The following is a 24,749-nucleotide window of genomic DNA, read 5'->3' as shown; positions in this document are numbered from 1 at the left end:
GGAGCATCATGCAAAAGGCAACGAAAGCCCTTCCTAAGCGGGTTGTTGGCGGTCTCATGGCTTGTCACAAAAAAACTCAACTCCGACTGCACCGGGTCTCGGGTATCTACGATTAAAAGCAAGAAGCAAATCTCCCCCCCAAGCCACTGAAGTTCATCCTACTGTCCATCCCGGGGATAGATCTATATCTTTGCAAACTTGCGTATACCGCCTACCGAGATGCTGGATTACTTCAGCACCCGAGGCCTTCGTCGTGTGGTATTGCAGTCGCATCACAAGATGTGTAGTATGATTGTGGTTTTACGCGGATTAGAACCAAGCAACGGTCCAGGTCGCTGGCAGATTGGGCCACCTTTCCTGCCATGAAGCCAGAATATCAGGTACTCGCTCATCAAAGGAAGCTCTGCTTGAGGCAGAACCATTGTCAAAGGACGAAGCACCAACAGCGTCACGCTCTTCACGAGCAGCCGCGTTGAGAGAGTTCGCAAGATCCAAGATACCCTGCCCACCAATGGCGGCCTCTTCGTGGTTATCCTTGATCTCGACATTGATGACATGGACAGGTCGGTTGAGTGGTGAACCCCTGTTAAGGAGATCATCGACAACAGCATCCCAGCATCGCTCTTCACAGGTGATGACAATATCGACTAGACCACCTTCAGTACCCTCGCTGCCACGGTCCTTAGCATGTTGCAGGCGAGGTACACCAACTTGCCAGTCTTGCCAGCGTTCTGGGCCCCATTTGACGCCACGGTTACGGTTCAACATGTTAAGGATGCCGTTGTTCTTGTACAGCCGAGCATCCTTGGATTCAAGCTCCTTGAACATACTGTCATAAGAAGTTTTGTAAAAGTGATACACATTAGGTTGGGTAATGGTAGGGCCCAGGCAGGCGGACGAGAGAACCAGTGCCGAAGGAGATGACAGGATAGTCAGCCTGGGATAGCCGTAAATGTGCTTCCATGGAGCTTCAGGATGAACATTAGCACAAAGCTGTCGGAAATGAGACACGCATCTACGAACCGATTGTTGTTGCTAGCACATACAGTGCAAAACTTGAGTTTGTATCCGCTGTTGCTTTCAGATGAGCCATTCTGGCTCTGGGCCGAAGAGCCACCGTTGGCAACCTCCATATTTTCGAGTTCCTAGCCGGGCGAGAAAACGAGGTCGTTGGCGGGCGGAAAGGCGCGTGGCATGCTTTGAAGAGACAGAACGATAGACTGTGAGGCACTGTGTTAGTGCATTGCATTCAAGGAAGCGCAAGTTGCAAGAGAAGTGCAGGTTCATCATCAGATAAAAAAGCGTATAAAGTGTCTTTTCAGCAAAGAAATTCAGACAGCTCCAATATGTTAAACTCATCATGAAAGAAAAGGAAATCGTTCGTTTGCCTACTTACCCAGCTTTGAGTCTCAAGTTGGCACACCAACAGTCACTTCATGTCATCGTTGCACCGTTCCTTTGGTACGCGACGCAGTCTGATGATGTTTATTGAAAGAAGTGGTTGGGTTTTGAATTGTTGTGAAGTCGGGAAAAGTTAAGCTAGGGCGAGCTGACGCTAGCTTCCGGCTAAAATTCGGCATGAGTGGATGAGTCAGCAAACCACGTAGGTCGCTATCATCCAGTTCTTGGTATTTGCCAGCCTGTGTGTACTAAGTTAAGCTGAACCAATGCTCTAAGATGATTAGTAATAACCGTAGTTGTAGTTTTGATGTTTAGGTACTAAAACCATGAGTTTGTCTAACCTTCAAATTGGATTGCATATTATTCCTACTTGTGTTTGTAGGCTACAAAGGATATCATATTAGCGTTCACTTAGCAACCAATAGGAGGTCACGTGACGCTCAGTTACAGTACTGTACAACTTCTTTGCCCTTGATTAGAGAGTTGAAATTCGGGGGGGGGGGGGGGGGGGGCCCGGGGTAAACCAAAAAATTAAATATTTTCTTTTTGGTTCTTAAAGGGCCCAAAGAAGGAATTTCCCCCCCGAAATTTATCCGGGAAGGGTTTTGTGTTTAAAAAACCCGCCAAAACCGAAAAAAAAAGAGCTTTGTGGGGCGCCATCCCCGAGAACACCCAATTTTTTCCCCAGAAAAAAAAACCTCCCGGGGGACCCAAGGGCACCGCGGTGGTCTTTTCTGTTCCCTTAAAAAAAGTGTGGTCTTGGGAAAAGAAGAGAGAGAACACGGCGCTTTGTTGAGTTTGTTGGGTTTGGGGAAAATAACTCTAAATCTCAAGTTGTGTCAAATAGACAATGTTGACATTTTAAGCCTCATGCCTGGTTAGTATGAAATCACCAGGTGGTTGCTATACTGCATCTCTCTTTCACCTGTGATAACCCTGCAGACCCAATTACACTACACCAACTTGGCACCAGATGCAGAATTGGTTCCGTACTGAACGGGTTTGTGGACGGGACTCAGAAGGCATCAAAACCTCGGCCGCCGGGAGGAGATCGCGGATAATGACCCAGGTAAAGAACCTGGAACGAGATCATCGAAGCACCATAAACAATAAGAAAAAAAACATACGCGTGTATACCTAGCAAGAGGATCACTACATGCCATGATGACCTTGTTCGTTTTTGCCTTGTTGCCAGCTCGCTACGTAACCAACATCGATCTAGATGCCCCTGCCATACAACCTTCGGGGTCTAGTTTCATGATCCTGCACACCATGATGACAGTAATTTCCAGAGAAGCCTGAATAAACAGAGAGGATTATTTTATTGCGACAGCAACGACGCAATAACCGGAGATTACATCCATGGCAGCCCGGCCTGATCCATTTGCCAGCTGAGTTTACTTTCCTGTATCCATCCATACCAAGTAGAGATGAACAGGGTCACCTTTCCAGATTGAGGTTCCAACGGCCCGGGTGGGTATACAGGGAGATCCTCGTTCAGAGTTGTCGTACGTCTTGTTGGGTTTACCGTATTGTGTGTGCGTATGCGCATGCGCATGCAAGACGACGACAGTCATCTTTTCGGGATGAACACGAGGGAGATCGAGAAAGGATCAAGGTTTCAGAGGGGTTGAAGCAGGGTAGAGGGTCTAAAGACAAGTGCAAATGATTGTGTGGCGCCTTTGGTTGTTACAACCTGAATTTAATTAATCAGATGGGCCGGATGAGATGCGGCTCCTCCAGGGTTGGGATGGAGGCACATGCTTTGTCCAAAAGATATAGGTAAGGAATTTATCAACCTGGGCATGATGACCAGCTAACAGCTAAATAATAACCATAAACCGTTATACCAGTAAACACGTAGAATAGGTTATCAATGTGTCATCATGGAAAGTTTACAATGACTTTTATCTTTGATCCTAAATTTAGGTCTAAATGCTGGAAATTTAGTCAAGCATACCCCTCATTTGGGAACTGCCCGACCGTTGGATGTCACATTGAGCCAACAGGAGGTCTCTTCCATTACCCTGATATCTCTTCTCACTTGCATATTAACTCGTTACTAACATCATCCCACAACAGTCTCCTGCTTGCTAGCGCCCAAAGAGCAAGCGGCGACAACTGACAGAAACATTTCATTCATATTCGGGTCTCATTGGGCTCCTTCTCTCCGACTTACAGGCGCTGACTCGCTTGATCTAAGACCCCTGACCAGTCGGATTGGTGCGTAAGGCGCTTGCTTCAGTGGTGTGGTGCACTATTGCGCCCAATTGTGCCCCACTACAGCCTCCAGGTCCCGGGCCCGGACGTGCCAACGGGCGACCTTACCGGGTACAGTACTGTCTCCCCCAGGTCACTTCTCGCGAGGATTGCTAAGGTGGGCAATCCATCGATTGATGGCCTTCCTCGCTCGCTTCTCTAACCTAACTTCACCTCACACTCATCACAATCCATCTTGGGATCACATCCTACCCCAGTTCAGTTCAGCCCAGGCCAGGCCCTCTTTGGTTTCTCGCCTCGCCTAGAGCGCAAGCGCAGGCATTTTTGATCAGACAGCTACTGTACAGCGTGGTGCCCTTGTTCCCGAGCACCGGCAGCAAGACCAGGGCATTGTTTTCTCTTCTGTTCTGTTTCTGTTTCTGTCCAGTTGCTATTACTTCTGCTTCTGCTTCTGCTTCTCTACGCTCCTTCGCACTCCCACTCCACACTTGTAACCGACTCATCTCGTGCTTTGTCGCCTGACGACTGGTCGTCTGGCATAATCTGCATTAGGGCTTGGCTCAGCGTTGACTATTATACTTGGAACTCGACTGGAGCCCTTGCTGGCTCACGCCTTAGCGCTACGGCTGACTTGACGTCCGCCGCCTCGACAGCTCAACTCGAACGAGACCAACTTCGAGCGTCGAGCATTACAAACGCAAATCAAAATATCGCATCGAGCTCTCCAGTGCAGAGATCGCTTTTTTCCAAACATTTTGCCGCTTCAATCTCGCTGCCGATACCTAGTTCTTTAGCGCACCGTCTAACTGTCAGTCTTACTGCAGCCCCGCGAGACCTTCTCTGCTGCACGCTCATCCTTCGGCGGTTGCGCGGCCGCGTGCGCCAGATCGCACGACTGTCGCTAGACCTTTTCCTAAAAGGCATGTCGACAACGGCAGTAATGTCTACGACTTCTTCTCCAGTGATCTCTCCTTCAGCAGCCGCATCCTCTTCTCCGAACCCTAATCACCCCGCGCTGCCACCTCTAATCACCTCTCCGCCTTCGCGCCGAAGCATACAATCGCGACCAATGTCCCACGTGTCCAGAAGCCGACTTTCCCAATACTCGACGGGCTCTCTGCCTACGAGATCCCGTCCGACCTCACATATGTTTCCGATGTTCCCCTCGACTCTCTCATATACTCAAGTGCGGGACTTTGCGTACCCTGCTACTCATCCTCTGCACTATGGGCCGCCGCCAGAACCTTCGGGACCGCCTTCCGGTATGACAACGCCCGCAAGCGAGCATCGTAGGTTATCAGATCCCCCAGTGTCGTGGGAAACACGTATGCCTTGGGAGTCGTGGGGTACAGATGGATTCAACCGTGGCCATGATTTGGCCCCCATCCAATTCGACGGTGGGCCCCCATATAGCGAAGACGAGGATCTGCAAAGCCCTGTTGTAGCTACACGCCACCGCAAGCATAAGTCAACCTCGGCAGCGACAACGCTAAGGGGGAGGACAGGTCGCGATCTTGATATGCATTCTTCGAACTATGATCATGAGCGGGGTTACTATATGGGAACTAGCGGAGACGGTAGCGAAACATATTATGTCAATAACGGCGGCGAGGCCAACGGCCCTGGTGGAGATTTTGTTACATATCCTCCAGAGCAGGCAAGACACAGTCGGGCATATCACATTGCCCAGCAACCCCGGGCTGCCGAGGGCGGTGAGTACTATCAGCCCGAGTCTGACAGTTCCCCATCGTCTCCAGGCTACAATGACGAGGACCAGTCTCGCTATTCACGAGATTACCAGTTTACTATTACATCGCCGGACGAGGAGTTCCACGGCAAGGCCGTCGCCCTGTTCGATTTCGAGCGGGAAAACGAGAACGAATTGCCTCTAGTTGAGGGCCAGATTATCTGGGTGTCGTACCGGCACGGGCAAGGCTGGCTGGTGGCTGAGGATCCGAAGACGCAGGAAAGCGGCCTGGTGCCCGAGGAGTATGTCCGACTACTTCGCGATATCGAGGGAGGAATGAACAGCTTGGCTGGCCACCTTGTGGAGGGAACTGGCTCCCCTGATGTGGGCACACCTACTCAAGCGGAGCATAGCGGTCAATATGGCCATACTCCATCTTCCAGCAATGCGACTAACGGGTACCATCAGCCAATCGTGTCGATGTTCTCGACCTCGAGCAAAGACCTTGACCCGTATCCCACTGAGCAACTGGGCCTCCACTCCGGACAACCGCCTCCCCAAGTTATTCACTATCACGGGCAACGGGGAGGTAGCCAAGCAAACACACCGACGATTGCTCAGCCTCAAGATACTGGTATTTTGAGGAGGGAGAGTCACGACAGTGGAACAAAGAGGGACTCGAATGTTACACCAGTACAGACGAAGCCACCAATGGAGTTGGTCGAGCCAGGGGGCTGTGAGGAAGTGAGAGGAGAGGAAAGGTGATATGGTGATTGAATAATAACGAATTGCATGCCATGCTTGAAGAGACGTTCACGATTCGATGTATTCTTCTAATGGAGCGGGCGAATATACCAATAATACCACAGCAAACTCCGACCGCCGTCAACAGGTGACTTGAGATTATGTATAAATATGCCATGTTGGCATGATGGGAGACGGCAATGTTCTCAGTCTTGTTTAAGGGCAAAAGTTATCTAGATTGGCTGTATGGAGTTATGACGGAGGACAGAGATCAATGAATACAGAGATCTGTTGAGCTAGGTAATGAGAAAAAGGAGTTTCAAGGGGAACTACCGAGAGATTCAGAGAAGATGAAAGTGGTGTTGGACGGGGTTAGTGCTATATCGCAGTAATAAAAGGCCGATGTTTCGGTAATCTATATATGAACCTATTAAGATAGTATATCCTGATGCACCCATCATAAAATAACCGAGTTCCCCTTGTTAACCTAAACCTTCCTTTTAAGAGCCTGTATCGTATTGCCGAAGCTAAAAAGCTTGGAAGATGGAGAAATAGACATGACATAAGTTGATTGGAGATTGCTTATTGTCAAGTTACTTGTACTACATCCCCCGAGACAAGCCATCACGCAATCATTACTAGAGCAAAATCTAGCGCTCGTCTACATCCAAGCTCGTTATATCACATCATACAACAAGCGAGCGAAGATATCTACGGCCGGGTTCCCAGAGTTGACGTGCTTTGTCCGGGATATCACGTGACTCATAACGTCATCTCTCGTTCCGTCGCGATTTCGGAATACCTGGATACGCCCGCTTCTCTAGCTCTTCAGACGATACCAGCAACAACCTCTCATTCTCTACTTCTGGCCAATTGACCTTCAATTGACCTCATAATCAAGTCAAGATGTTCGCCCGATCTGCATTCCGCGCTGCTCAGCCTTTGAGGGTACGTTTTTTTCTCGTCACGCGCATTTGCGCCCCTCCATGGTCTGTTTCGGATTATCAATCTGAACTACATCATCCTCAATTGCTCGTCGCGAAGCTTAACTAACTTACTTTTTAGTCTGTTCGTCGATATGCCACCGAGGCTGGAGGCGCTGGAGGTTCCAATGCTATCCTCTACGCCGCTGGAGCTGCTGCCGTCGGAGGTGCTGGTTACTGGTACTTCAGCAAGAGCGGAGCTCCCTCTGCTGCGGCTGCTGCTGCTGATGTGAAGCAGGCCGTTGGTGTTGAGCCCAAGAAGGCCTTCACTGGTGGTGACCAGGGTTTCGTTTCCCTCAAGCTTTCGGATGTTGAGCTTGTCAACCACAACACCAAGCGTCTACGCTTTGAGCTTCCCGAGCCCGATCAAGTCTCTGGCCTGCACGTTGCCAGCGCCATTCTTACAAAGTACAAGGGTCCCAACGACGAGAAGGCTACTCTCCGACCCTACACCCCTATCAGCGATGAAAGTATGTAGCCGAATTAGATTTATTTAGCACAGCCGACTGACGATTGCAGACGAGAAGGGTTTTATCGACTTGCTCGTTAAGAAGTACCCCAACGGTCCTATGAGCACACACCTCCACAACCTTGTTCCCGGCCAACGTCTCGACATCAAGGGTCCTCTGCCCAAGTACCCTTGGGAGGAGAACAAGCACGACCACATTGCCCTCATTGCCGGCGGTACTGGCATCACCCCCATGTACCAGCTCGCTCGCGCTATTTTCAACAACCCCAACGATAAGACCAAGGTCACCCTTGTCTTTGGCAACGTCTCCGAGCAGGACATCCTTCTGAAGAAGGAGTTTGAGCACCTCGAGAACACCTTCCCCCAGCGTTTCCGTGCTTTCTATGTCCTCGACAACCCCCCCAAGGAGTGGGTCGGCAACAGCGGCTACATCTCCAAGGAGCTCCTCAAGACTGTTCTCCCTGAGCCCAAGAACGAGAACATCAAGCTGTTTGTCTGTGGCCCTCCCGGTCTCATGAACGCCATCTCCGGAAACAAGGTCAGCCCCAAGAACCAGGGTGAGCTGACTGGTGCCCTCAAGGAGCTTGGCTACAAGGAGGACCAGGTGTACAAGTTCTAAGCGAATGATGCGCATGTAATGATAGAATTGAATGATGGCGACAAAGCATAAAGAGAACAGCGTAAGATCTGCTATAGAAGCGATATAGATGACGGGATGCCGTCTAGAATTGATAACAAGCCAACCTACATTTCGATTTTGTGCATTGGTTAGTTGATGCCAAGCGAACTTAGTCTATGATTAGGCATCATGGTGAAATATCTATAGAAACTACAATTTGGTAGCAATATCAAGAAAAGGTCAACGCTTCTATTACCCACTGCTTTCATTATTGGATGCTGGACGTTATGGGGCTCTTCGTTCTAGTATTCTCATCATCAATCATTCTTTATAACCATTGCCTTAGTAGAACCTAGCAAATTTTATACCATGTACGGAGTACCTGCTTACCGTCGTAGTGTGCTATGTCTGCTTCCTGCCTTATGCCCTTGGTAACCCCGAAAATAAAATCAGAAAGTATCAGAATCCCATGCATTACCCTTAAAACTGCAATTACCCGTTGGCTCGAGCCGGGGGATGGCCAACTAAGCAAGCTTAAGGTAGTTGGGCACAAAAGGGTGATACAGTCACAAAAGGCTGGGACACATCTTCATTAACGTGATTTGCCCCGTTTAATATTATCCGATAATTCTCCAAGGAAAAGTCTGGAAATAACAGGGAATTATCCGTACATAGATATATTAAACCTAATATTTACTACCCGTTGGCTCATGCCGCGAGGCGGGGCGAGCCAACTAAGCAAGCTTAGTTGGGCCCAAAAGTGTGAGACGGCACAAAAGTGTGAGACAACCGAAGGGACCGGTTTTTGGTGCTGTTTGCGGCATTTCCTGTTCTTCAACACTCTCATCAGGTCAAAAAATATGAAAATTGCTGGAATTATAGAAATAAAGCTTCTTATGATAATATATTTGCTATTAACTATATGTGACTGGGCGAAATGACTGCTGCAGCGCCCAGATGGCTTCCTAATTAAGAACGACTTCTCATGCATTTCTCACGCAATTTAGGGGTGTTATTATTCATCGTAAAGTGCCTAAGTGGCCTCTAAGGCTTCGGCTTCCTCTATCATCCGATTAATAAAGGCATCATCATACCGGGCATGGTATTGAGGCGGGCATGGTGTTGAGGGTATCGTCGGAAGGGAGGACTTGCGGTCTAGTAGGCAGGGCGGCGATAAGGGCATCTTAAGATCATCTTTATCAGATAAATCATTATCTTCATCCTCATCCTGATCGGCCGGCGCTTGTATAAGCGTGAAATCGACGGTATTATTGCTGCAGAGAAGTCGTGATAAATCGGCTGACGAGAGGGGCTTATCTGCAAAGCGTGCTTTGCGAATAGCCTCACGGGCTTCCAGGGCAAGCTAGGTATCGATTATAAAGAAATCCTCCTTCTTATTCAGTTGAGAACGTATCTCAGCTCGTGAGGCGTTATATGAGGCATATTTAATATCCTTTCCGGTGTATTCAAGCCACTATTTAAACTGTAACCTCTTTTTAACGCCGTTGATGATAACCTCCTTCTTCTTCCGCTACTTATCTCTTATCTCCTTCATCTGCTAGATTGCAAAAGATCGAAGATTCCGAAGCTAAAGTCGCTGTTATGCCTTATTTCCTGCATTTACATCCTTAGTATGCTATTCTCGAAGCTCTTCTAAGCTTACATTGTAAATATATTCTCCTACCGGTTTTACTTGCTTGCCGCGCTTTCTCTGGTGATATCTCTTCTTGATACGCCCTTGGCGATCTTCAACGTGATTCCTCACGATATCTTTAAGCATAATAGCTTCACTGACAATCTTCCGGACCAACTCCAGTCCCCTGAGCGTTAGGAAGCTCAGAATATCGTGATAGCGGTTACTGACATCTCTTACTGTATCAGAGGCCAAAGGGAACCGATTTTCCGCCGGTAAAAGCGAAGATAAAGCCGGGTCAATAGCCTTACGCATCTTCAGCTTCTTTTTTAGAAGATAGCTAACTGCAGGCACCTCGGTAGGCAGGAAGATCCCTGACTTTTCAAAGCCTGTGATAATGTGGGCCGGCGTGAAGCCTTCATCAAAGATCTCCTGAGATAACGAGGATTAGTATATAAAAAGCAGGGTATTTAAGAGAAGGTTAAAGCTGATTATACATACCTTAAAGGAGCCGGCAAAGTTACGGCGGTTGAAGCTTAAATTTCCCTTCTGCAAAGCATCTTGCAGCCTTTTTTGGTGTACATTCTTTAACCACTGAAAAACACCAAGATCCATTAGTTAAAGCATGTAAGTTAAATAAGGAAGAAGGAAGGCAACAAGGATATTAAATTTTATACAGTATTCTCGAAAGGCGAAAGAGCCGTAACCAGAGAAGCCATCGATAACAAGCAACCGCCACACGAGATCCTCTTCAGCCTTTCCTTCCATGCCCAGAGGCTTATCATATAAAGCGGCAGCATTAGAAGGGCTTTTTAGGTGTTCATTACACCCAAACCACTCTTCAAAATCCAGCTGACGATGTTAAACTACTGCAGACTTATCCCAAGACTTCCGGTTAAAGTCTCTCGCCCACTCGAGCATTATATCGCCATTCGAGAACGCTATATCTGACTGTGCAAACCGCATCTCAAGATCACCTTCTATATTCGCCCACTCAAGCGTTAGAAAGGCTTTGAAGATAAGCCACGGCAGAGTAGTCTCTCCGGCGGCGTTACCTATACCGATCACGGTACAAGTCTCTCGATCATTAGGGGAATATACCTCTGTTGCCGCCTTCTTATTAGTACGTACAACAAGGCATTATACTCGCTCTCGCAGTATTCCGACTCTAATACCTGCTTAATCAGCATTCCAGATTTCCAAGGCGCCGATTCCGTATCTCGTGATAACCTCATCGAGCCGCTTGAACCACTGCTTTGTCTCCTCCACGCCGGCTTCCTCATACTCATAGCGCGCCGCTTCCTTCGCCTTCAATATCAAGGTATCAAGCTCAAGATAATCATCACGGAAGCGCCTATACCACATCTTCCCAACCGGCTTGGCATCAGCATCACGGCGGCTTCTTATGGTATTAACTACATCCACAATCTCGCTTTTAGAAGCTAGAAGACCAGACTTCTGCATCCACATAACGAAGCTCACAATAGCCTCATCTTCATCATCCGAAAGAAGTCGCAGCCGGCCCATATTTGGCTAAATAACTAGTTCATAATCAAGGGTATTAGCAGCTTCAAGCTGCTTAATAATCCAAGCAATAGACGGCCTCTTAGAGCCAGGATATCGTCGTTCAGCATCGCAGAGAGAGAGAGCCTTCTTTGGCCCATTAGAAGCATCACGAGATAAGCCCTTTTAGAGTCGTTGGCGTAAAATAACCACTGCCTAAGCAGCTTTAATGTTAGGTATTAACGGCATAATACAAGTAGACAGAAATAGTACTATTTTCACTAATTAGCATCTAGATTTGCCTGAAAATCACATAGAAAATCAATGAAATTCACGACAGCCGGCGGTGAGGGGTTGTCTCACACTTTTGTGCCGTCTCACACTTTTGGGCCCAACTAAGCTTGCTTAGTTGGCTCGCCCCGCCTCGCGGCATGAGCCAACGGGTAACCAAATTTGCTAGCATTTGAGATTGTCTTAGCCTTTTGTGATTATATCACCCTTTTGTGCCTAACTAAGCTTGCTTAGTTGGCCACCGTCAGGTCTCGCCAACGGGTAATTAGTTATCCTTCTTAGATAGCTCTTTTACCATAGCATTAAACCCCTCCTATTCTTTCTTTGCCATATCTGCCATGGCCTAATCGATTCTATCGAATCTGCCCTCCACGCATATGGCCAAATAGTAAATTAACATATGCATAGTAGCCGGATTCGCATAGCTGGATGTTTTCTATTTCTTACCTTAGGTGCCGAATTCATATCGGTTTCGTTAAGAAGGTCTGCCTTCTGCTTCCATTTCTTCTCATCGGAATCACTAGTATCAAGGGATTTATCCTTTTTATATTTATATTCTTTATACTCTTCTTGCTCTTCTTGCTCTTGCTCTTCTTGCTCTTGCTCTTCTTGCTCTTGCTCTTCTTGCTCTTGCTCTTCTTGCTCTTGCTCTTCTTCTTTCTATCAGGCTTAGGAACTTCTACGTCCTACTTGCTGTCAATAGCCATACTGGATACTTTAGGCGGGAACCATGGTTTCGTTCCAGGGAACTGTACTCCCCAGAGCTTGGACATATCCTTCGCAAGCTTGACGATAACATCGGTTTCGGGCCAGATGGCCGAAATAACCATCCACATACCAAAATGAAGGTGCTGCTATTTGCGTCCATGACCCATCAATTTTTTGTACAGTCGGTACCCGCTTGGCTTTGTTAGACTTGTTACCCATTCCTCTGTCTTCAGGAAATCGACAAGCTTGTCCAGAGCAACCTGGGGCATGTCGAGTTTCATGTGGTTAAAGTGTTCAAGAATAAGTTTGACGTTGTCCTTAGCCCTGCGCTTGTTGTCGGTCAATTTGATCGCTCCCACGAAGTCCTTTATCTCGAGGACAGGGATGATTTTAGGCGGCATGGTTTCTGTTGGCTATCACGAAGTTAGTGACGTAAAATGGGTAAGAGGTAAATGGGTTGATAGAGAGTGGAGTATGGAATTAGAAGATCTCTGGGGAGACTCCAGGTAAGGAATCTGGAGATGTATTGCATTGCCACAAAGCTTAATATAAAGAAATGAAAAATAGACTGCTGTATAGCTAATACTTACCAGAGTAGGTTTATGCTATTTAATAGCCTATGCGTTGCTTTGTTATGGTGTAAGTTAGAGCGACATAGCTCTGTGCTGGTGGTGATGATGAGGGAAGAAAGTGGCTTACAATTTGAAATTTTTGGAGTTTGTAAAATAAATTTCTGGCAGTGTATGGCTTGCCCCTGTAATTATTAGGTGCCTAGAATTAATACATCTTCTAAATAAATAAGCTAATGTTAATTATAGTAAATAATTTAATTCATATTTAGTAGATAATAGGAATAGACAGGAGCATAGGACAGCACAGGACAACACAGGACAGCACAGGACAACACAGGAGAGGAGGATAGGATATAAGGGCCCGAGTTCCATACTCATTGTAGTCGGAATCTGAGATAATGTATCCTAAAGCATGCCTTAGACATGACATATTATATGAGGAGTCCTAGGATCATTGAAAGCAAATCACTGAAGTGCTTACTTCTGTCCTGTAATAGTAGCTTTGCTCGACAGACCTGGACCTAGTCTTGGTCAGAGGCAGCTCTTCGTCCTCTTCAGAATCAGACGCAATCGCATAAATAGTTCCATAGATCCTAGTTCAAAACAGACCAAGAACCAAGCAGCAGCCTAATCCGAAAGACCATCAATGGCACTGTTAATGGAGCGCCCGATAATGGCGGACCACTTGAGACCGTTGATATAGTCCTTGGCGTCGATGCTCTCAACCCAACCAGGGAAAACAGCTATATAATCGTCAGCATGTGAATCACGTTCTTTTCGGCGATGTCTTACCTCCAGAATAACCGGTCCAAATACCAGGCGCAAATACAACATGCTTGAACCAGTCTCGTCCATCCAAGCCTCCTTCGTAGAGGAAGCTCCTTTCGAGCAACTTATATCTCCTGTTGACCCTGACGATGGTATAGCCGAGACGAATCTTTTCAACGATGTTCCACCATGGAATACCTTGCTCAAGCTGATGTTTAGCGATTTCAGCTTCAGCGTCGAGCTCGCTAGCCTTTAGGTGGAAGTGTCCAAGGAGGTCACGAATATCCTTGAGGCTCGTCTTGAAATCGTCCTCGTTGCCAATCGGCTTGCCCGATGAGACGGCACCACGGATATTGAAGATCTCCTCCTCGGTGAGAGCGTCCTTGCTAGGCTCTAACTTGGCCTCAACCTTGTCGAGATAGCCCTCCAACGCATCAGCGTACTCGGTAGCACTGAAGGGAATGATCACGGTCCCAGCAAGTTTGGCAATGGTCAGACCCAGGATCTGAGCCATAGTTCGGTGGTACTTGAATCCAACGTCACCGTACTCCTTCATCCAGTAGAAGCTGTCATAGTTGCTGTGGTAGTGATACACAGCACTGTTACCTCTGTACTTGAAACCGAAGTCAATACAGGGAATACCTGCATGATCCTGGAACGCGGTGAAATCACTGCCGCTGCCCATGGTTGCGATCCTGCCTGACCAGAGGTCATTGACTGTCTGACCAGGGATAGTCTGATTGGGCGAGGGTACAGCGCTTGTAACGTCGCGGATGATCTGATTGAGGAGAGGAGCTGCAGAAGCAGTAAACTCGGGGCCGTCGACGCCGACGTCGACATTGACGTAGGCGACATTTGCTTCTGAGAGCCATGGCAGATATTCCTCAACCCATTCGGTACTGCCGATGAGTGAGTATTCCTCGCCATCCCAGCTCGCGAAAACAATAGTTCGAAGAGGCTTCCAACCAGCCTCGACGGCCTTTCCAACTCCTCGTATGACCTCGTTGATGACTGCAGAGCCACTGTTGGGATCGCCAGCCCCACCAGCGATCCAAGCGTCTCGGTGGTTTCCAACAACGATGACTTCATTGGGGATAGTACCATTGACGACGCCGATAACGTCCCAGAGAGGAGTAGTGACATATTTCTGTTCATTATAGAGATTGATAACAACATCATCCGGGGTGGGACCGATGTTGTATTTGATACCCTTGTACTTCAAGCCGAGATTCTTGTTCCAGTACTTGTTAAAGTGGGTGGATTTTGGACCGTGACCATTCAGAGCTTTGAGGATAGGAAGGGCATCACGGTATGAGATAGGAATGGAGGGGATAGAAGGGGTTGCATCATCGACTGGTGCTCGGGGAACACCAGGCTTGGAAGGATATCCAGGGGTAGATCTAGAAGGTCAGTTCAATCTTTTCATTTCAGGATTATGGGAACATACGGATCACCAGGGCGAATGCTCAGAAACTCTGCGCTTCCGCGCTGAACAGCACTGGGGTTACGTGCAGGTCCTTCAGGGTAAGGTTTGTACCCGTTCTCCTCGGTCCTTTCTCCATCATCACCAGGGTCACTGTAGATCAGGATGCCAACGAAACCGAGTTCTTGTGCACGTTTGACCTTGAGGCCTCGGAAGATTCCTCCATATCGAGCAATAGCAATCTTGCCCTTGACATCAATTTTGGCATCAACAAGATCTTGATAGTCTTGATAAGTACCATAATTGACGTAGACGAAGGAAGCAGTGACATTTCCACTCGCCGAGTAGCCGTGAAAGATGGGCACACGATTTTCGAGGGACGTTGTGGGGTCTTCGTCAATAACATCTTCCTCGAGAGAGGCCTTGAAGGTGGTGTCCCAGTCTTTCCCACTCTTCGACTTCTTCAGGATGGAAACGCTGGAATCAACGGGATAGTTGAGGTAGGCGTCATAAGCCACGATCTCAGACTTGACACCAAATTCCTCCCATCGATCCCTGGTCCACTCGGCCTAGAAGAGATGAGCTTAATACTTAAAACTGGCCATCCATTATGAGTCCTTACCTGTGAGTAGTTGGCGCCGGCCAGATGGGGGCCCGATGTATAGTAACGGCTCCATTCCTCAGCCTTCTTGGGGTCCGGCGTATCAAAGAGAATACGTTCGAGTTCCTCATAACTTAGACGGCTCTTGCCTGGTAACCAAGAGCCAGGGTGGCCGTGGTGATGACGAGGCCCAATGAAGAAAGTTTGGAACACGAATAAGCCAAAACCGCCGATGAGAATCACGGAGCAAATCAGAGTGAAGAATCGACGCCAGGTCTGGTGAGGATACCTCCTCCGGGGAGGGCCGACCCGAACGGTTTGGATGAGAGGCGTGTTCTCGTCTGGCATCTTCTCCTGCTCCTGATGGGAGGAGTTACTGAATATTGTGGTTTAGTATAAGTCTCAAGCCTCGATGGTGGATTTGGTCCAGATTGGATGACGATGTCCGGAAAGTGGAGGGAGACAATGGTTAATGTCCTGTAGGTGTTGAACTCACATCCGACTCATGATGAAGGCGTCCTAGCAGCTCCAGGGGCTTTTTAGATTTATTTACTCATGTAATAGGAACCTGAATAATGATGTTGGTGAAAGTTGAAACGTGAAAGGAACCCAAGTTGTAACAGGAAGTTGTAATGTGATGTGATAGGCGATATTGATGACGAAACAGACTCTTAGAAATGATTGGTCAATGCTATCATGTAGTGGCGCCGCCACCCCCAGCCTCGGCTGAAGATGATGAAATCGGTATTTATCATCCATTCAGAGTTAAAGAAAGAATGACTGAATAGAGATTTCTTACATTTAGGACAATAATATCGGATCTTCTTGAGATACTTGAGTCCTAAACTTAGGACGAATTTTACCATGTTAGTCCTTAGATTTAGAGTAAGTTTATTAAATTATCTAGGAAGTATCTTTCATCTTACAGCTGCAACTGTCTTTCCGTCTTTTTTGTCGCCTCCAGGACTCTAAACCACAGCTGTTTGAACGGAACTCGATAAACAATACAATGGAATCCCGTTTATGGGCCATATGATAAGTAAACAAAGCTCACAGAAATCTTTGTAGATTGATCCGCCACCAGCCAAGTGCTCGGCACGGCAATAGGGCGGATTCAAGGCGGGGAATATCCGGAGGCCTGCAGGACGGGATGACTGAAGCACTTTTAGGGCGCCGCTTTCGGGGGCGGCAGAGACAAGATGATGGTTGACCCCGGACAAATCGAGATAGTCAAGTAATAATGGTTGCAACCCAGACAAGCCGAGTTCGCCTTACCCAAGCTAGCCAAGGTCAAATGATTCTCGTGTAAGACTTTCACTGCACTGACCTTACCTTACCGTACTGTACATAACTACAAGTTATCCTGTGCGTCATGATATCTCACCGATGTCTCACAGAAAGAATCTTCCCGCGGAAAACAAACGATAGTAGCAAACCCCCGGCGAATATGCACTACAGAGTGCTCCTGTGACCCCATCCTTTACCAGGCATTTCACACCCACGGGCTTTAAATCTGCGGGCCATTTTGGAAAAGTTGGGGGCAGTTTCTTCCAATTATCGGGCTCCTGACCGCAGAATTGCCCAAAACACCCCTGCTCGAGTCCGTCCTCTGGAGGTGGGAGCAGTGGATCGGAACCCTTTTCTGCACTACCCTGCCTGTGCCGACCAAACCGCTTCTGGTCTCAATGACCCATATCTTTTCTGGTGGCTTGCTTGGCTTGACCTCTTCTACTTTGTAAATGTGACTGCGAACCAAAACTTCTTCTTGTTTTCCTCCCTTATTGTTGGTGCAAGAGTTGAGATATTGATGAGCTGATCGTGTATATCGTATATCCAGATTAATCATCCCTCGTGTCACCGTCTCGTTGTACACGATACTCGTTGGTCTTTGTTAGAAACAAGAAAATTTATTACTTCGAACCTCTCCACTGTTACTCTTTGCGCAATCGTTCCTCGCGATGACGACCAAGGACGGTCCAAAGCTGCCCAAGCAGCAACTGGCGATTCTGGGTGAGTCTTAGTATTTCATCATTTCACGGATACCTGTAAAAGACCTTGAAACACCCTTGTTGTGTTTTCACCTGCTTGGTATCAAGATGTCAATATACGAGCATGGTTCACGATCCGAACACCATGAGCCTCAACCCAGTACCGAGTCATTCTCGTTCCCCATCATTCCCGTGCGAAAGTGTGCTCCCATATATATAATTTGATAGAGCGTTTCTCATCAACAACAGAGGCACTATAACATGAAAATACACATAGCCCATAGAGACATCATGGTCCAGTCCAGGTATCCTGCTCCATCCGATCTCCGCTGACCTATCAATAGCCATGGCCAGAATTGCCGAACCCATGGCCTACAGCTCAGTCTTCCCATATCTGCCCAGCATGGTTAGCAGCTTTGGTGTTCCTACCAACAAGGTTGGAAGTTGGGTAGGACTCACATCTGGTGTCTTCTCCATAGCACAAAGTACCACTGCAGTGGCTTGGGGAAAGGCTTCCGATATTTATGGTCGGAAACCGATAATCATCTTTGGCCTTATGAGTTCAATGATCTGCTTCATAGTATGGGGCATGTCTACGAATTTACCTATGGCTATCATTGTCCGAGCCATTATGGGAGGTGGAAACGGGAATGGTGTGTAAGACGAGAGCTACACAGAACTCCTCACTAATATTGTTTAGTCGGTATCATCAGAACAGTGGTTGCTGAGCTGGTACCTGAGAGGGAACTTCAGCCAAGAGCATTCTCCATTATGCCTATCGTTTGGAGTCTGGGTTCCATCATCGGACCTAGTTTCGGAGGTCTCTTCGCTGAGCCTGCAGAACAATATCCCCAAATCTTTGGCCATATCGAGTTCTTCAAGCGCTTTCCCTTTGCGCTACCTAATCTGATTCTCATGGTTTTCTTTCTATTCTCAGCTACCATTGCAGCCCTGTTTCTCCATGTAAGTCTGTGTTAGGGATTGACTGCACATCATCACTAACAGATCTAGGAAACACTTCCTAGCAAGCGAGGACACCGGGATTGGGGTCTCCTGGTAGGCGAGCGTATCACTCGCTCTTTCAAGACCACTCGTCCAGCACCCTCTACCCGTCGAGCTTCGTTTGTAGACGGCGAAGCTACTTCACCGCTTCTTCCTAACAAGACAGCACCAAAGAAGAAGACACACGAAGCTTCAGAACATGCTAAGAAAGAACGCGTCATTACCCGTGCAACAGCCATGAACCTCTTGATCTACACACTTCTCGCATTCCATTCCGTGGCTTATGATCAGATCCTCAGTGTCTTCCTCAGACACCCAGTTGAAAAGCATACTCCTGAGAATACTTCATTTCCATTCTACTTCTCAAGAGGATTTGGCATGAAGCACAGTGAGGTTGGCACCATATACACCATCTATGGCATCGTTTGTTGCGCTGTTCAGTTCCTCATCTACCCTTCAATCGTTGCTCGCTTCGGTGTTTTGCGTTGCTTTAGAGTCTGCTGTAAGTTGAAAGTCATCATTATCGAATTGCTGGGCTCTAATATCTTTTTAGGTCTTCTGATGCCACTTGCTTACTTCCTCACCCCTTACTGTGTTCTTTTCCCGACACACAAGGGCCGCATGATCGCTCTCATGGGTGTTATGTTCATTAAGGCTGCTGGAATCATTGTCGCATTTCCATCTGTCACTATCCTTCTGACAAACTCCTGCACTTCTCTCCGGGTACTTGGCACGCTCAATGGTTACGCCACAACCTTCAGTGGTCTAGGTCGTGCACTTGGTCCAGCTTCGACAGGTGCTCTTTTCACTTGGGGCGCCGATCATGGCTACGTCGTAACTGCATGGTTCTTCCTCATGTTCATTGCTATCCTAGGTGCTATCCCGGCTTACCTCGTCGAAGAAGGAGAAGGCCCTTCCGCTTCCGTTTCGAGCTCAGCAGAGAACAGCGACACAGAAAACGACCAGGCTTCGTCTTCATCGAGTACGATATTGTTGCCTGAAGATTCCGCGATTGCGTCTGATTCTGAAGAGGAAGAGGAGCTGCCTTTGACCAAGACTAAGTCAAGGTCTGTAGAGCAAAGCTACGGAACTATGACCGGACGAAAGTGAGGTATCGAGGTAATCACAGCACTTCGGTGACTTGCTTTCAAGGATCCTAAGACTCCTCATATAATATATTATGTTTAGGGCATATCTTGGGATATCTTAGGATATTTTTAGAATATCCTTAGGACATCCTTAGGGCATATTTAGGCCTGTGTGTCTCAAATTCTGACTAGATTGTGGTCTTGCCTTTTGTCATAAAGTCAGATGTGGTTAGAACTTTTGCTGAATATGGGTTTTGCTTTTGGTTATGGGGTGCTTGGGTGAGACTGCATTTGCATACACCTTGCATAGGGGGCGTCAAAGCATAATGAGTATGATAATGTCTCGCATCTAATGACAAAAGTGTTAGATAGTAAAAGCGTTGTTTTTCTTGATATTGCTACCAAATTGTAGTTTATATAAATCTTATCATGATGCCATCCTTTCAATCTTCGCCACCATGATGTATTGATGTCCCATCCTGCACATAGAAAATTCCAGCCTTTGGTATAATGATAATTTGATACTTTTCCCACACGTTCGAAAAAGAAGCCTCGCAGCGCCTATATCACTGCTTGACGTTATATGATGTTCCCTTGCCCTGCCCGTGATGATGCTTCCGTTATCAACGCCCATGTAATGCCCACTGCCGCGCTGTAAAAAAGGGGGAATCATATGTGTAAAGACCAAGCAAGCCCATAAGATAATCTTGAGATTAAAAAGAAATAAGCAACCTCTCGCGGTTAGTTTTGATGTAAATGGTGGTAATGTGTGGTGAAGAGTGGATAGTCATGATCACCATGACATATAATATCAGCATTGCGGTCATTTGAAACGCATACCTGACTAAACGAACAATACGTGGGCGACCTTCGAGGGTCACCTCCACGCTTAGTAAACGTATGGTGAGATTCCTCTCCGGACATCGGGGGCTCTGTACCCCTCTCGCCCATGTCGCTCCCAATCTGTATGATTGAAATGCGGTCGTGGATGAAGCTCGGTTGGATAGTGAGCATCCCGCTCTCCATCCTCCCATCTCTCACTGCGCCATGGCACCCTGTGGTGCTCGTCTGCACTTCGACTGCGCACCTGGTGTTGATCATGCACGCAGGAGGGATGTTCGCGGAAATGTTCCAGATCAGCGTCCATCTCACTGAGCCGCAGGTAGCTATGTCCGACCCAGCGGTCGATCGTATCTGCAATCTGGCGGAAACCCTCGGTATGACCGCCTTCGTGGCGGGCTTTGAGACCACATACCACAAAGAGATAGCTGTGGATCATCTCGTGTAAGAATGTCGAGATGAGAAGCCGCCGGTTGTACTTTGTATCCTGGAGGATAGGCGATGAAAGTACAATGAGTGTCTCGTAGCCTCCATCACGGGAACGTCGTACCGCTGTGGTGCCAACTATGTGCGCCTGATACTGCGCGCTTGCAGGGTGACTCCAGTCCCATGCGACACGACCAGCAAGACGGTTACAGAAGAAGAGTTCGTTTGCGGCGGAGAAGATGCTGCGCAATGCGTCGTTGTCCAAGGAGAATTCGGCTGCGCGAGACTTTGGGTTGATGAGCGCTCTGAGGATACGGCCATGGCGAGAGTCGGTGGTGCGATGTCTTCGACGACTGGAACCAAAGTTGGCAACGTGATCACGGACTAAACGTGCGGCAGCGAGGTCACTCAACAATCCTGGATCGTTTTCGTCGGCAGCGGGTGATAGACTGGCGAGCGATGGTTGAGTAGTATCAGATGAGATGGAAAGACCAGATGCTGTGCGTTCCATAGCGCATGCATCGGCGACGGGAGCGGGTGCCGGAGCTGGACCGGAAGGGCCGAATACAGGTCCCGGCCGGGATTCGGGAGCTGGACCGAAGGCGGCATCGATAGAGGGGAAATTGGGTCCTTCTGGGGTTGGTGAACGTTCGCGAATGACGAGAAATGAGAGGTTCTTGACGGGAGCTGAGTCAGGCCGATGGATCAATGGAGGGTAATTTTCAATGTCTTCGTTGTATAAGAATTCGTCCTCATGATCAAAGGGTTGATTGTGCGGATATGCTTTGTTAATAATGTGAACTCCAGAATGGAATGCCGGTTGTGGTTGTGGGTAATAAGGCGATGCATGATCTGACGAAGCATAGCCACTTGGTGCAGCCACAGCTGCAGAGATGGGTGCATTGTCGTAGGCGTCATAAGGAAGCTCATCGGCGAACCTGGTTCTTTTGGTATCAAAAGTGAAGCCATCGCCGCCTTCGGAGACGCTCACTCGCCTTTTACCACCCACATAGTACGGACCCCGGCCAGTAGCAGTAGCGGTAGCGGCAACAGTAGCGGTAACACCAAGCGGACGACCCCCGTCAACCACCCAAAAGGCCATGGGACATGCTCATCGACCTGAGCCGGGGGGTGGGTTTTGTTGGGAATTGATAAGCGTAGAGAGAGAGGATCACATAGGGGGTTTACAGTCTGTGATTCTCCGAGAAGCTTGGACGATCTCGTGATGATTTTGCTGGTGAAAGAAGAGAGTTTTGAGTTGAAGGATCGATGTCGGTGAGTCCGACGGACGGTCTTGGGTGGCGGTTTTGACGAGACGACGCGTGAGCAGTTGCAGCGCTGTCACAGTCGTAGTAGCAGTTAATGAGGAGACGGACGGGGGCGGTCGGGTAGGAATTGGATCCGAAGAATGGAGAAGAGACAAGAAAGAGAAAAAGATAAAACAAACTAGAAACAGAAGAGATGAAAAAGTCTATGTTGAGAAATGCATTCAAGGAACGAGAAATTCGATGGTCTCAGACCTAAAGCTTGACCGTAAGTTCTTTTTGGTAACCTCCCGTCTGATACAAGACAGTTACAGTTACAGCAGAGCAGAGCAGAGCAGAGCAGAGCACAGCGCAGCACAGCAACCTCAGCTCAGCTGCTGCAATCGCGGGACGAGCCAGGACCAAATATGATGGAAGCCACCCACTAACTAACTTATCTCGTTTTCAGGGCGATCGATTAGTTAGTTTTAGTCCCGTCGCTGTTAAACGTCGGTCGCCAACTGACAGGGCCTAGCAGCCCAGGTGTACAGCACAGGGGGGCCACACACCCCCTGTCGGCCTCATCACAGCCCACAGTCAGTGTCCTCTGCGCTGGGGAATCCTTGTCTCTGGTGGTTTGTGAGGCGCTGGAGGAGACTCAATTGATTCGGGATCGGACGTGGTGGGAGGCAGCATGACAATGACATGACACGACAACTGTGAGATGGACCGTTCTGTGGATTTTAGAGGCGCCTCACTTCAACTACTGGATGATTGCAGAATACCACTTGAGCCCTTATGAGGTTTATTGACATTACAGCCATCAATTACTTGCGGTTAGACTGAGGAGCCCTGCCTTGTTACTTGAGATTGCTTCCATCTTCCGTTCCGTCGCCAACCCTCAACTGGCATGGCGTCGTCTACACCTTGGCTGTGTCTGTGTTTATTTCTATTTCTATATAGCGGTGTAATTGTATTCGCCGATATTCTTGTTTTCTCTACACTACCGTCACTGTGTCACGATAGTTTCTCACCAAGTACACAGTAAGCCCCTTTCCCTTCCCTTCAGTCGGACGAGATGCGCCCGTTTTTTCTATAAAAAGGAAAACCCGGCCGAAACAGTCGGACTGACTCTGATCTTCAGGGATTTTCCTTTTCAGTTTCCGAATCCAGGGCAACGAACCAGTTTTTTGCAGTAGCAGCAGATCAGCCACTGTCGATTACTTGAGGCCTCTTCTCCAATGACCTCTGGCTCTTGGCATGATAGACAACGGCACATGAGCTTAAGAACCAAGACCGACCAAGACCAGGCTGGAGCTTCATCGTCTAGCTTGCCTGCTTGCCTGCTCCCTTCGCTCGCTTGTCTTCTTCAGCAAGGCGAACTAAAACACCAGGCACTCACTGTCAAGCTGACAACGCACCATGATTATCTCCACTACCAAGTCCACTTCCCGTCAAGGGTTGACAAGCACCGCGTGTCCGAGGCCGGGATACCCTTTTGGATCTGGCTGCAATCATGCGTGTATGAGCAATTGGTTATAGCAGAGATCCATCTGTACTTCACAGGGCTTACTGCCTACCCCTATTGGCGATTCCCATTGAGGCTCATACGTGGTTTTTTTTAATGTCGAGAGCCCAATTCAGCATTGAGGCCTTCTAACTTATCCCGATAAGCAACAGAATCTGCCGTCTTGACCTGTCCGTAAGCGCTCACTCTGCCGAGACCCTCATTGGCTGGGGGGTGCAGATCCCTGTCTGCGATTGGCTGCCCTGGTTTTTTTTGAACTTCATGTCAATCGATGCTTTTCCTTTCCTTGATATTTCTGGAAGTCTATTCGTTCCATGTTTTGCAACAGAGGAACCGGTAATCAATGAGACACCAGGGTTCTGTTCAAAGCACGGGCTCTGGAATCAAGCCGCTGTCGTCAACTTGAGATCTGTGAGTGCGAGTGACAGCTTGGAATATGACAGGCCATGCAAAGCTAGCTTGGCTCTTTGAGATTGACTGCCAGGGATATCGTGGACTTCATCTATGGACTACACCGTAGAATTACCGTGCTTCTGGTTTCGTCTCATCTGCCTCTTAGCCTCAGCTTAACTCTTGAGACTTGGATCGTGCTCTAAGCACGGAGATTTACACTCCACTTCTTCCGGTAACACCGTATAAGATCGATCTCATAAATACAGATTCAGAACCGCTCTATCATAAAGGTCGATCAAGCAAAACTGCAGGCGATCTACAGTCTATGTATCATCATCATCATCAACTTCGCTTAATTCTGACAACCACAACACTAATGCCTTGCTTGCATAAATCAGCCCCGGATGCAAGTATCCTTTACCTATCCTCGGGCAGCAGAAAAGTTTCAGACTTTAGAGGACGCCAAAATAAACCTAGTAAAGAGTCCCCTAAGTTTAGACTAAATTACCTAAATCTTTTCGTCGCTTAGGATTAATGTCCTAAGCCTTCTTGCATCCCCGAGCCTATGTAGTATGCCGATGCTACTGGCTTTATGCTTGTTAGTTTTGCTCATCATTC

The 24,749-nt window shown here is 48.0% G+C and overlaps 9 protein-coding genes across 20 annotated transcripts; 5 read left to right on the top strand and 4 right to left on the bottom strand.

Moving 5' to 3' along the window:
- Positions 1–128: 128 nt before the first annotated feature.
- On the bottom strand, positions 129–1,527 carry FOXG_00903 (RNA polymerase II subunit A domain phosphatase SSU72). 2 transcript variants are annotated; one of them, XM_018377548.1, is made up of 3 exons: positions 1,397–1,527; positions 1,024–1,220; positions 129–968 (listed from the first exon to the last, which is right to left on the bottom strand). In XM_018377548.1, the coding sequence occupies exons 2-3, from the start codon at positions 1,091–1,093 to the stop codon at positions 310–312; spliced, it is 729 nt and encodes a 242-aa protein (XP_018233296.1). In that variant the 5' UTR covers positions 1,094–1,220; positions 1,397–1,527; the 3' UTR covers positions 129–309. The 2 variants fall into 2 exon arrangements, with proteins under 2 accessions (XP_018233296.1, XP_018233297.1); XM_018377549.1 differs by having other exon boundaries at positions 129–1,220.
- Positions 1,528–3,407: 1,880 nt separating this feature from the next.
- On the top strand, positions 3,408–6,531 carry FOXG_00902 (uncharacterized protein). 5 transcript variants are annotated; one of them, XM_018377545.1, is made up of 3 exons: positions 3,408–5,078; positions 5,127–5,692; positions 5,777–6,508. In XM_018377545.1, exons 1-3 carry the CDS (start codon positions 4,544–4,546, stop codon positions 6,071–6,073), a joined length of 1,398 nt encoding a protein of 465 aa, XP_018233293.1. In that variant the 5' UTR covers positions 3,408–4,543; the 3' UTR covers positions 6,074–6,508. The 5 variants fall into 5 exon arrangements, with proteins under 5 accessions (XP_018233293.1, XP_018233295.1, XP_018233294.1 ...); XM_018377547.1 differs by having other exon boundaries at positions 5,127–5,723; positions 5,777–6,506; XM_018377546.1 differs by having other exon boundaries at positions 3,408–5,723; positions 5,777–6,531.
- Positions 6,532–6,582: 51 nt separating this feature from the next.
- On the top strand, positions 6,583–8,637 carry FOXG_00901 (NADH-cytochrome b5 reductase 2). Its single transcript, XM_018377542.1, has 3 exons — positions 6,583–7,000; positions 7,118–7,505; positions 7,555–8,637. Exons 1-3 carry the CDS (start codon positions 6,959–6,961, stop codon positions 8,121–8,123), a joined length of 999 nt encoding a protein of 332 aa, XP_018233290.1. The 5' UTR covers positions 6,583–6,958; the 3' UTR covers positions 8,124–8,637.
- Positions 8,638–10,269: 1,632 nt separating this feature from the next.
- On the top strand, positions 10,270–11,543 carry FOXG_17976 (uncharacterized protein). Its single transcript, XM_018398006.1, has 4 exons — positions 10,270–10,383; positions 10,436–10,574; positions 10,632–10,879; positions 10,944–11,543. The coding sequence occupies exons 2-4, from the start codon at positions 10,523–10,525 to the stop codon at positions 10,980–10,982; spliced, it is 339 nt and encodes a 112-aa protein (XP_018233289.1). The 5' UTR covers positions 10,270–10,383; positions 10,436–10,522; the 3' UTR covers positions 10,983–11,543.
- Positions 11,544–11,903: 360 nt separating this feature from the next.
- FOXG_00900 (uncharacterized protein) lies at positions 11,904–12,979 on the bottom strand (the record flags this gene model as incomplete). The annotated part of the gene is made up of 6 exons (XM_018377541.1): positions 12,958–12,979; positions 12,849–12,885; positions 12,474–12,671; positions 12,267–12,404; positions 11,998–12,210; positions 11,904–11,975 (listed from the first exon to the last, which is right to left on the bottom strand). Exons 3-6 carry the CDS (start codon positions 12,657–12,659, stop codon positions 11,904–11,906), a joined length of 609 nt encoding a protein of 202 aa, XP_018233288.1. The 5' UTR covers positions 12,660–12,671; positions 12,849–12,885; positions 12,958–12,979.
- A 12-nt stretch (positions 12,980–12,991) lies between these two features.
- Positions 12,992–16,261, bottom strand: FOXG_00899 (glutamate carboxypeptidase II). 2 transcript variants are annotated; one of them, XM_018377539.1, is made up of 5 exons: positions 16,119–16,261; positions 15,644–15,998; positions 15,046–15,590; positions 13,623–14,998; positions 12,992–13,573 (listed from the first exon to the last, which is right to left on the bottom strand). In XM_018377539.1, the coding sequence occupies exons 1-5, from the start codon at positions 16,127–16,129 to the stop codon at positions 13,458–13,460; spliced, it is 2,403 nt and encodes an 800-aa protein (XP_018233286.1). In that variant the 5' UTR covers positions 16,130–16,261; the 3' UTR covers positions 12,992–13,457. The 2 variants fall into 2 exon arrangements, with proteins under 2 accessions (XP_018233286.1, XP_018233287.1); XM_018377540.1 differs by having other exon boundaries at positions 15,644–16,261.
- A 1,107-nt stretch (positions 16,262–17,368) lies between these two features.
- Positions 17,369–20,139, top strand: FOXG_00898 (uncharacterized protein). Of its 5 annotated transcripts, XM_018377537.1 has the most exons (6): positions 17,369–17,632; positions 17,860–17,904; positions 17,955–18,263; positions 18,311–18,573; positions 18,622–19,114; positions 19,166–20,139. In XM_018377537.1, exons 3-6 carry the CDS (start codon positions 17,957–17,959, stop codon positions 19,720–19,722), a joined length of 1,620 nt encoding a protein of 539 aa, XP_018233284.1. In that variant the 5' UTR covers positions 17,369–17,632; positions 17,860–17,904; positions 17,955–17,956; the 3' UTR covers positions 19,723–20,139. The 5 variants fall into 5 exon arrangements, with proteins under 5 accessions (XP_018233284.1, XP_018233281.1, XP_018233283.1 ...); XM_018377534.1 differs by lacking the exon at positions 17,860–17,904; XM_018377536.1 differs by having other exon boundaries at positions 17,860–18,263.
- On the bottom strand, positions 20,028–22,578 carry FOXG_00896 (uncharacterized protein). Its single transcript, XM_018377533.1, has one exon. The coding sequence runs from the start codon at positions 22,066–22,068 to the stop codon at positions 20,590–20,592; it is 1,479 nt and encodes a 492-aa protein (XP_018233280.1). The 5' UTR covers positions 22,069–22,578; the 3' UTR covers positions 20,028–20,589.
- Positions 21,893–24,513, top strand: FOXG_17975 (uncharacterized protein). Of its 2 annotated transcripts, none has more exons than XM_018398005.1 (3): positions 21,893–22,499; positions 22,680–23,254; positions 23,355–24,513. In XM_018398005.1, the coding sequence occupies exon 3, from the start codon at positions 23,452–23,454 to the stop codon at positions 23,833–23,835; it is 384 nt and encodes a 127-aa protein (XP_018233279.1). In that variant the 5' UTR covers positions 21,893–22,499; positions 22,680–23,254; positions 23,355–23,451; the 3' UTR covers positions 23,836–24,513. The 2 variants fall into 2 exon arrangements, with proteins under 2 accessions (XP_018233279.1, XP_018233278.1); XM_018398004.1 differs by having other exon boundaries at positions 22,570–23,254.
- The last annotated feature ends 236 nt before the right edge of the window (positions 24,514–24,749 follow it).

The sequence above is a fragment of the Fusarium oxysporum genome, chromosome 1 (assembly GCF_000149955.1).
Source record: "Fusarium oxysporum f. sp. lycopersici 4287 chromosome 1, whole genome shotgun sequence".
NCBI lineage: Eukaryota > Fungi > Ascomycota > Sordariomycetes > Hypocreales > Nectriaceae > Fusarium > Fusarium oxysporum.
This window is presented reverse-complemented; position numbering and strand designations above follow the sequence as displayed.

What these genes read in the sequence shown, in the direction of transcription:
- FOXG_00903 (XM_018377548.1), bottom strand. Translation starts at nt 1,093, where the DNA reads ATGGCTCATCTGAAAGCAACAGCGGATACAAACTCAAGTTTTGCACTG. An exon ending in TGTGCTAGCAACAACAATCG is followed by an intron (nt 969 to 1,023) that starts GTTCGTAGATGC and finishes TTCATCCTGAAG; the next exon opens with CTCCATGGAAGCACATTTAC.
- FOXG_00902 (XM_018377543.1), top strand. Translation starts at nt 4,544, where the DNA reads ATGTCGACAACGGCAGTAATGTCTACGACTTCTTCTCCAGTGATCTCT. An exon ending in TGTTGTAGCTACACGCCACC is followed by an intron (nt 5,079 to 5,126) that starts GCAAGCATAAGT and finishes GGGGGAGGACAG; the next exon opens with GTCGCGATCTTGATATGCAT.
- FOXG_00901 (XM_018377542.1), top strand. Translation starts at nt 6,959, where the DNA reads ATGTTCGCCCGATCTGCATTCCGCGCTGCTCAGCCTTTGAGG. An exon ending in GCGCTGCTCAGCCTTTGAGG is followed by an intron (nt 7,001 to 7,117) that starts GTACGTTTTTTT and finishes CTTACTTTTTAG; the next exon opens with TCTGTTCGTCGATATGCCAC. An exon ending in CACCCCTATCAGCGATGAAA is followed by an intron (nt 7,506 to 7,554) that starts GTATGTAGCCGA and finishes TGACGATTGCAG; the next exon opens with ACGAGAAGGGTTTTATCGAC.
- FOXG_17976 (XM_018398006.1), top strand. Translation starts at nt 10,523, where the DNA reads ATGCCCAGAGGCTTATCATATAAAGCGGCAGCATTAGAAGGGCTTTTT. An exon ending in ATTAGAAGGGCTTTTTAGGT is followed by an intron (nt 10,575 to 10,631) that starts GTTCATTACACC and finishes AAACTACTGCAG; the next exon opens with ACTTATCCCAAGACTTCCGG. An exon ending in CTGTTGCCGCCTTCTTATTA is followed by an intron (nt 10,880 to 10,943) that starts GTACGTACAACA and finishes CTGCTTAATCAG; the next exon opens with CATTCCAGATTTCCAAGGCG.
- FOXG_00899 (XM_018377539.1), bottom strand. An exon ending in CCGGCGCCAACTACTCACAG is followed by an intron (nt 15,591 to 15,643) that starts GTAAGGACTCAT and finishes CATCTCTTCTAG; the next exon opens with GCCGAGTGGACCAGGGATCG. An exon ending in TTGGACCGGTTATTCTGGAG is followed by an intron (nt 13,574 to 13,622) that starts GTAAGACATCGC and finishes ACGATTATATAG; the next exon opens with CTGTTTTCCCTGGTTGGGTT.
- FOXG_00898 (XM_018377534.1), top strand. Translation starts at nt 17,581, where the DNA reads ATGACGACCAAGGACGGTCCAAAGCTGCCCAAGCAGCAACTGGCGATT. An exon ending in GCAGCAACTGGCGATTCTGG is followed by an intron (nt 17,633 to 17,954) that starts GTGAGTCTTAGT and finishes ACCTATCAATAG; the next exon opens with CCATGGCCAGAATTGCCGAA. An exon ending in TTGCAGCCCTGTTTCTCCAT is followed by an intron (nt 18,574 to 18,621) that starts GTAAGTCTGTGT and finishes TAACAGATCTAG; the next exon opens with GAAACACTTCCTAGCAAGCG.
- FOXG_00896 (XM_018377533.1), bottom strand. Translation starts at nt 22,068, where the DNA reads ATGGCCTTTTGGGTGGTTGACGGGGGTCGTCCGCTTGGTGTTACCGCT.
- FOXG_17975 (XM_018398005.1), top strand. Translation starts at nt 23,452, where the DNA reads ATGACCTCTGGCTCTTGGCATGATAGACAACGGCACATGAGCTTAAGA.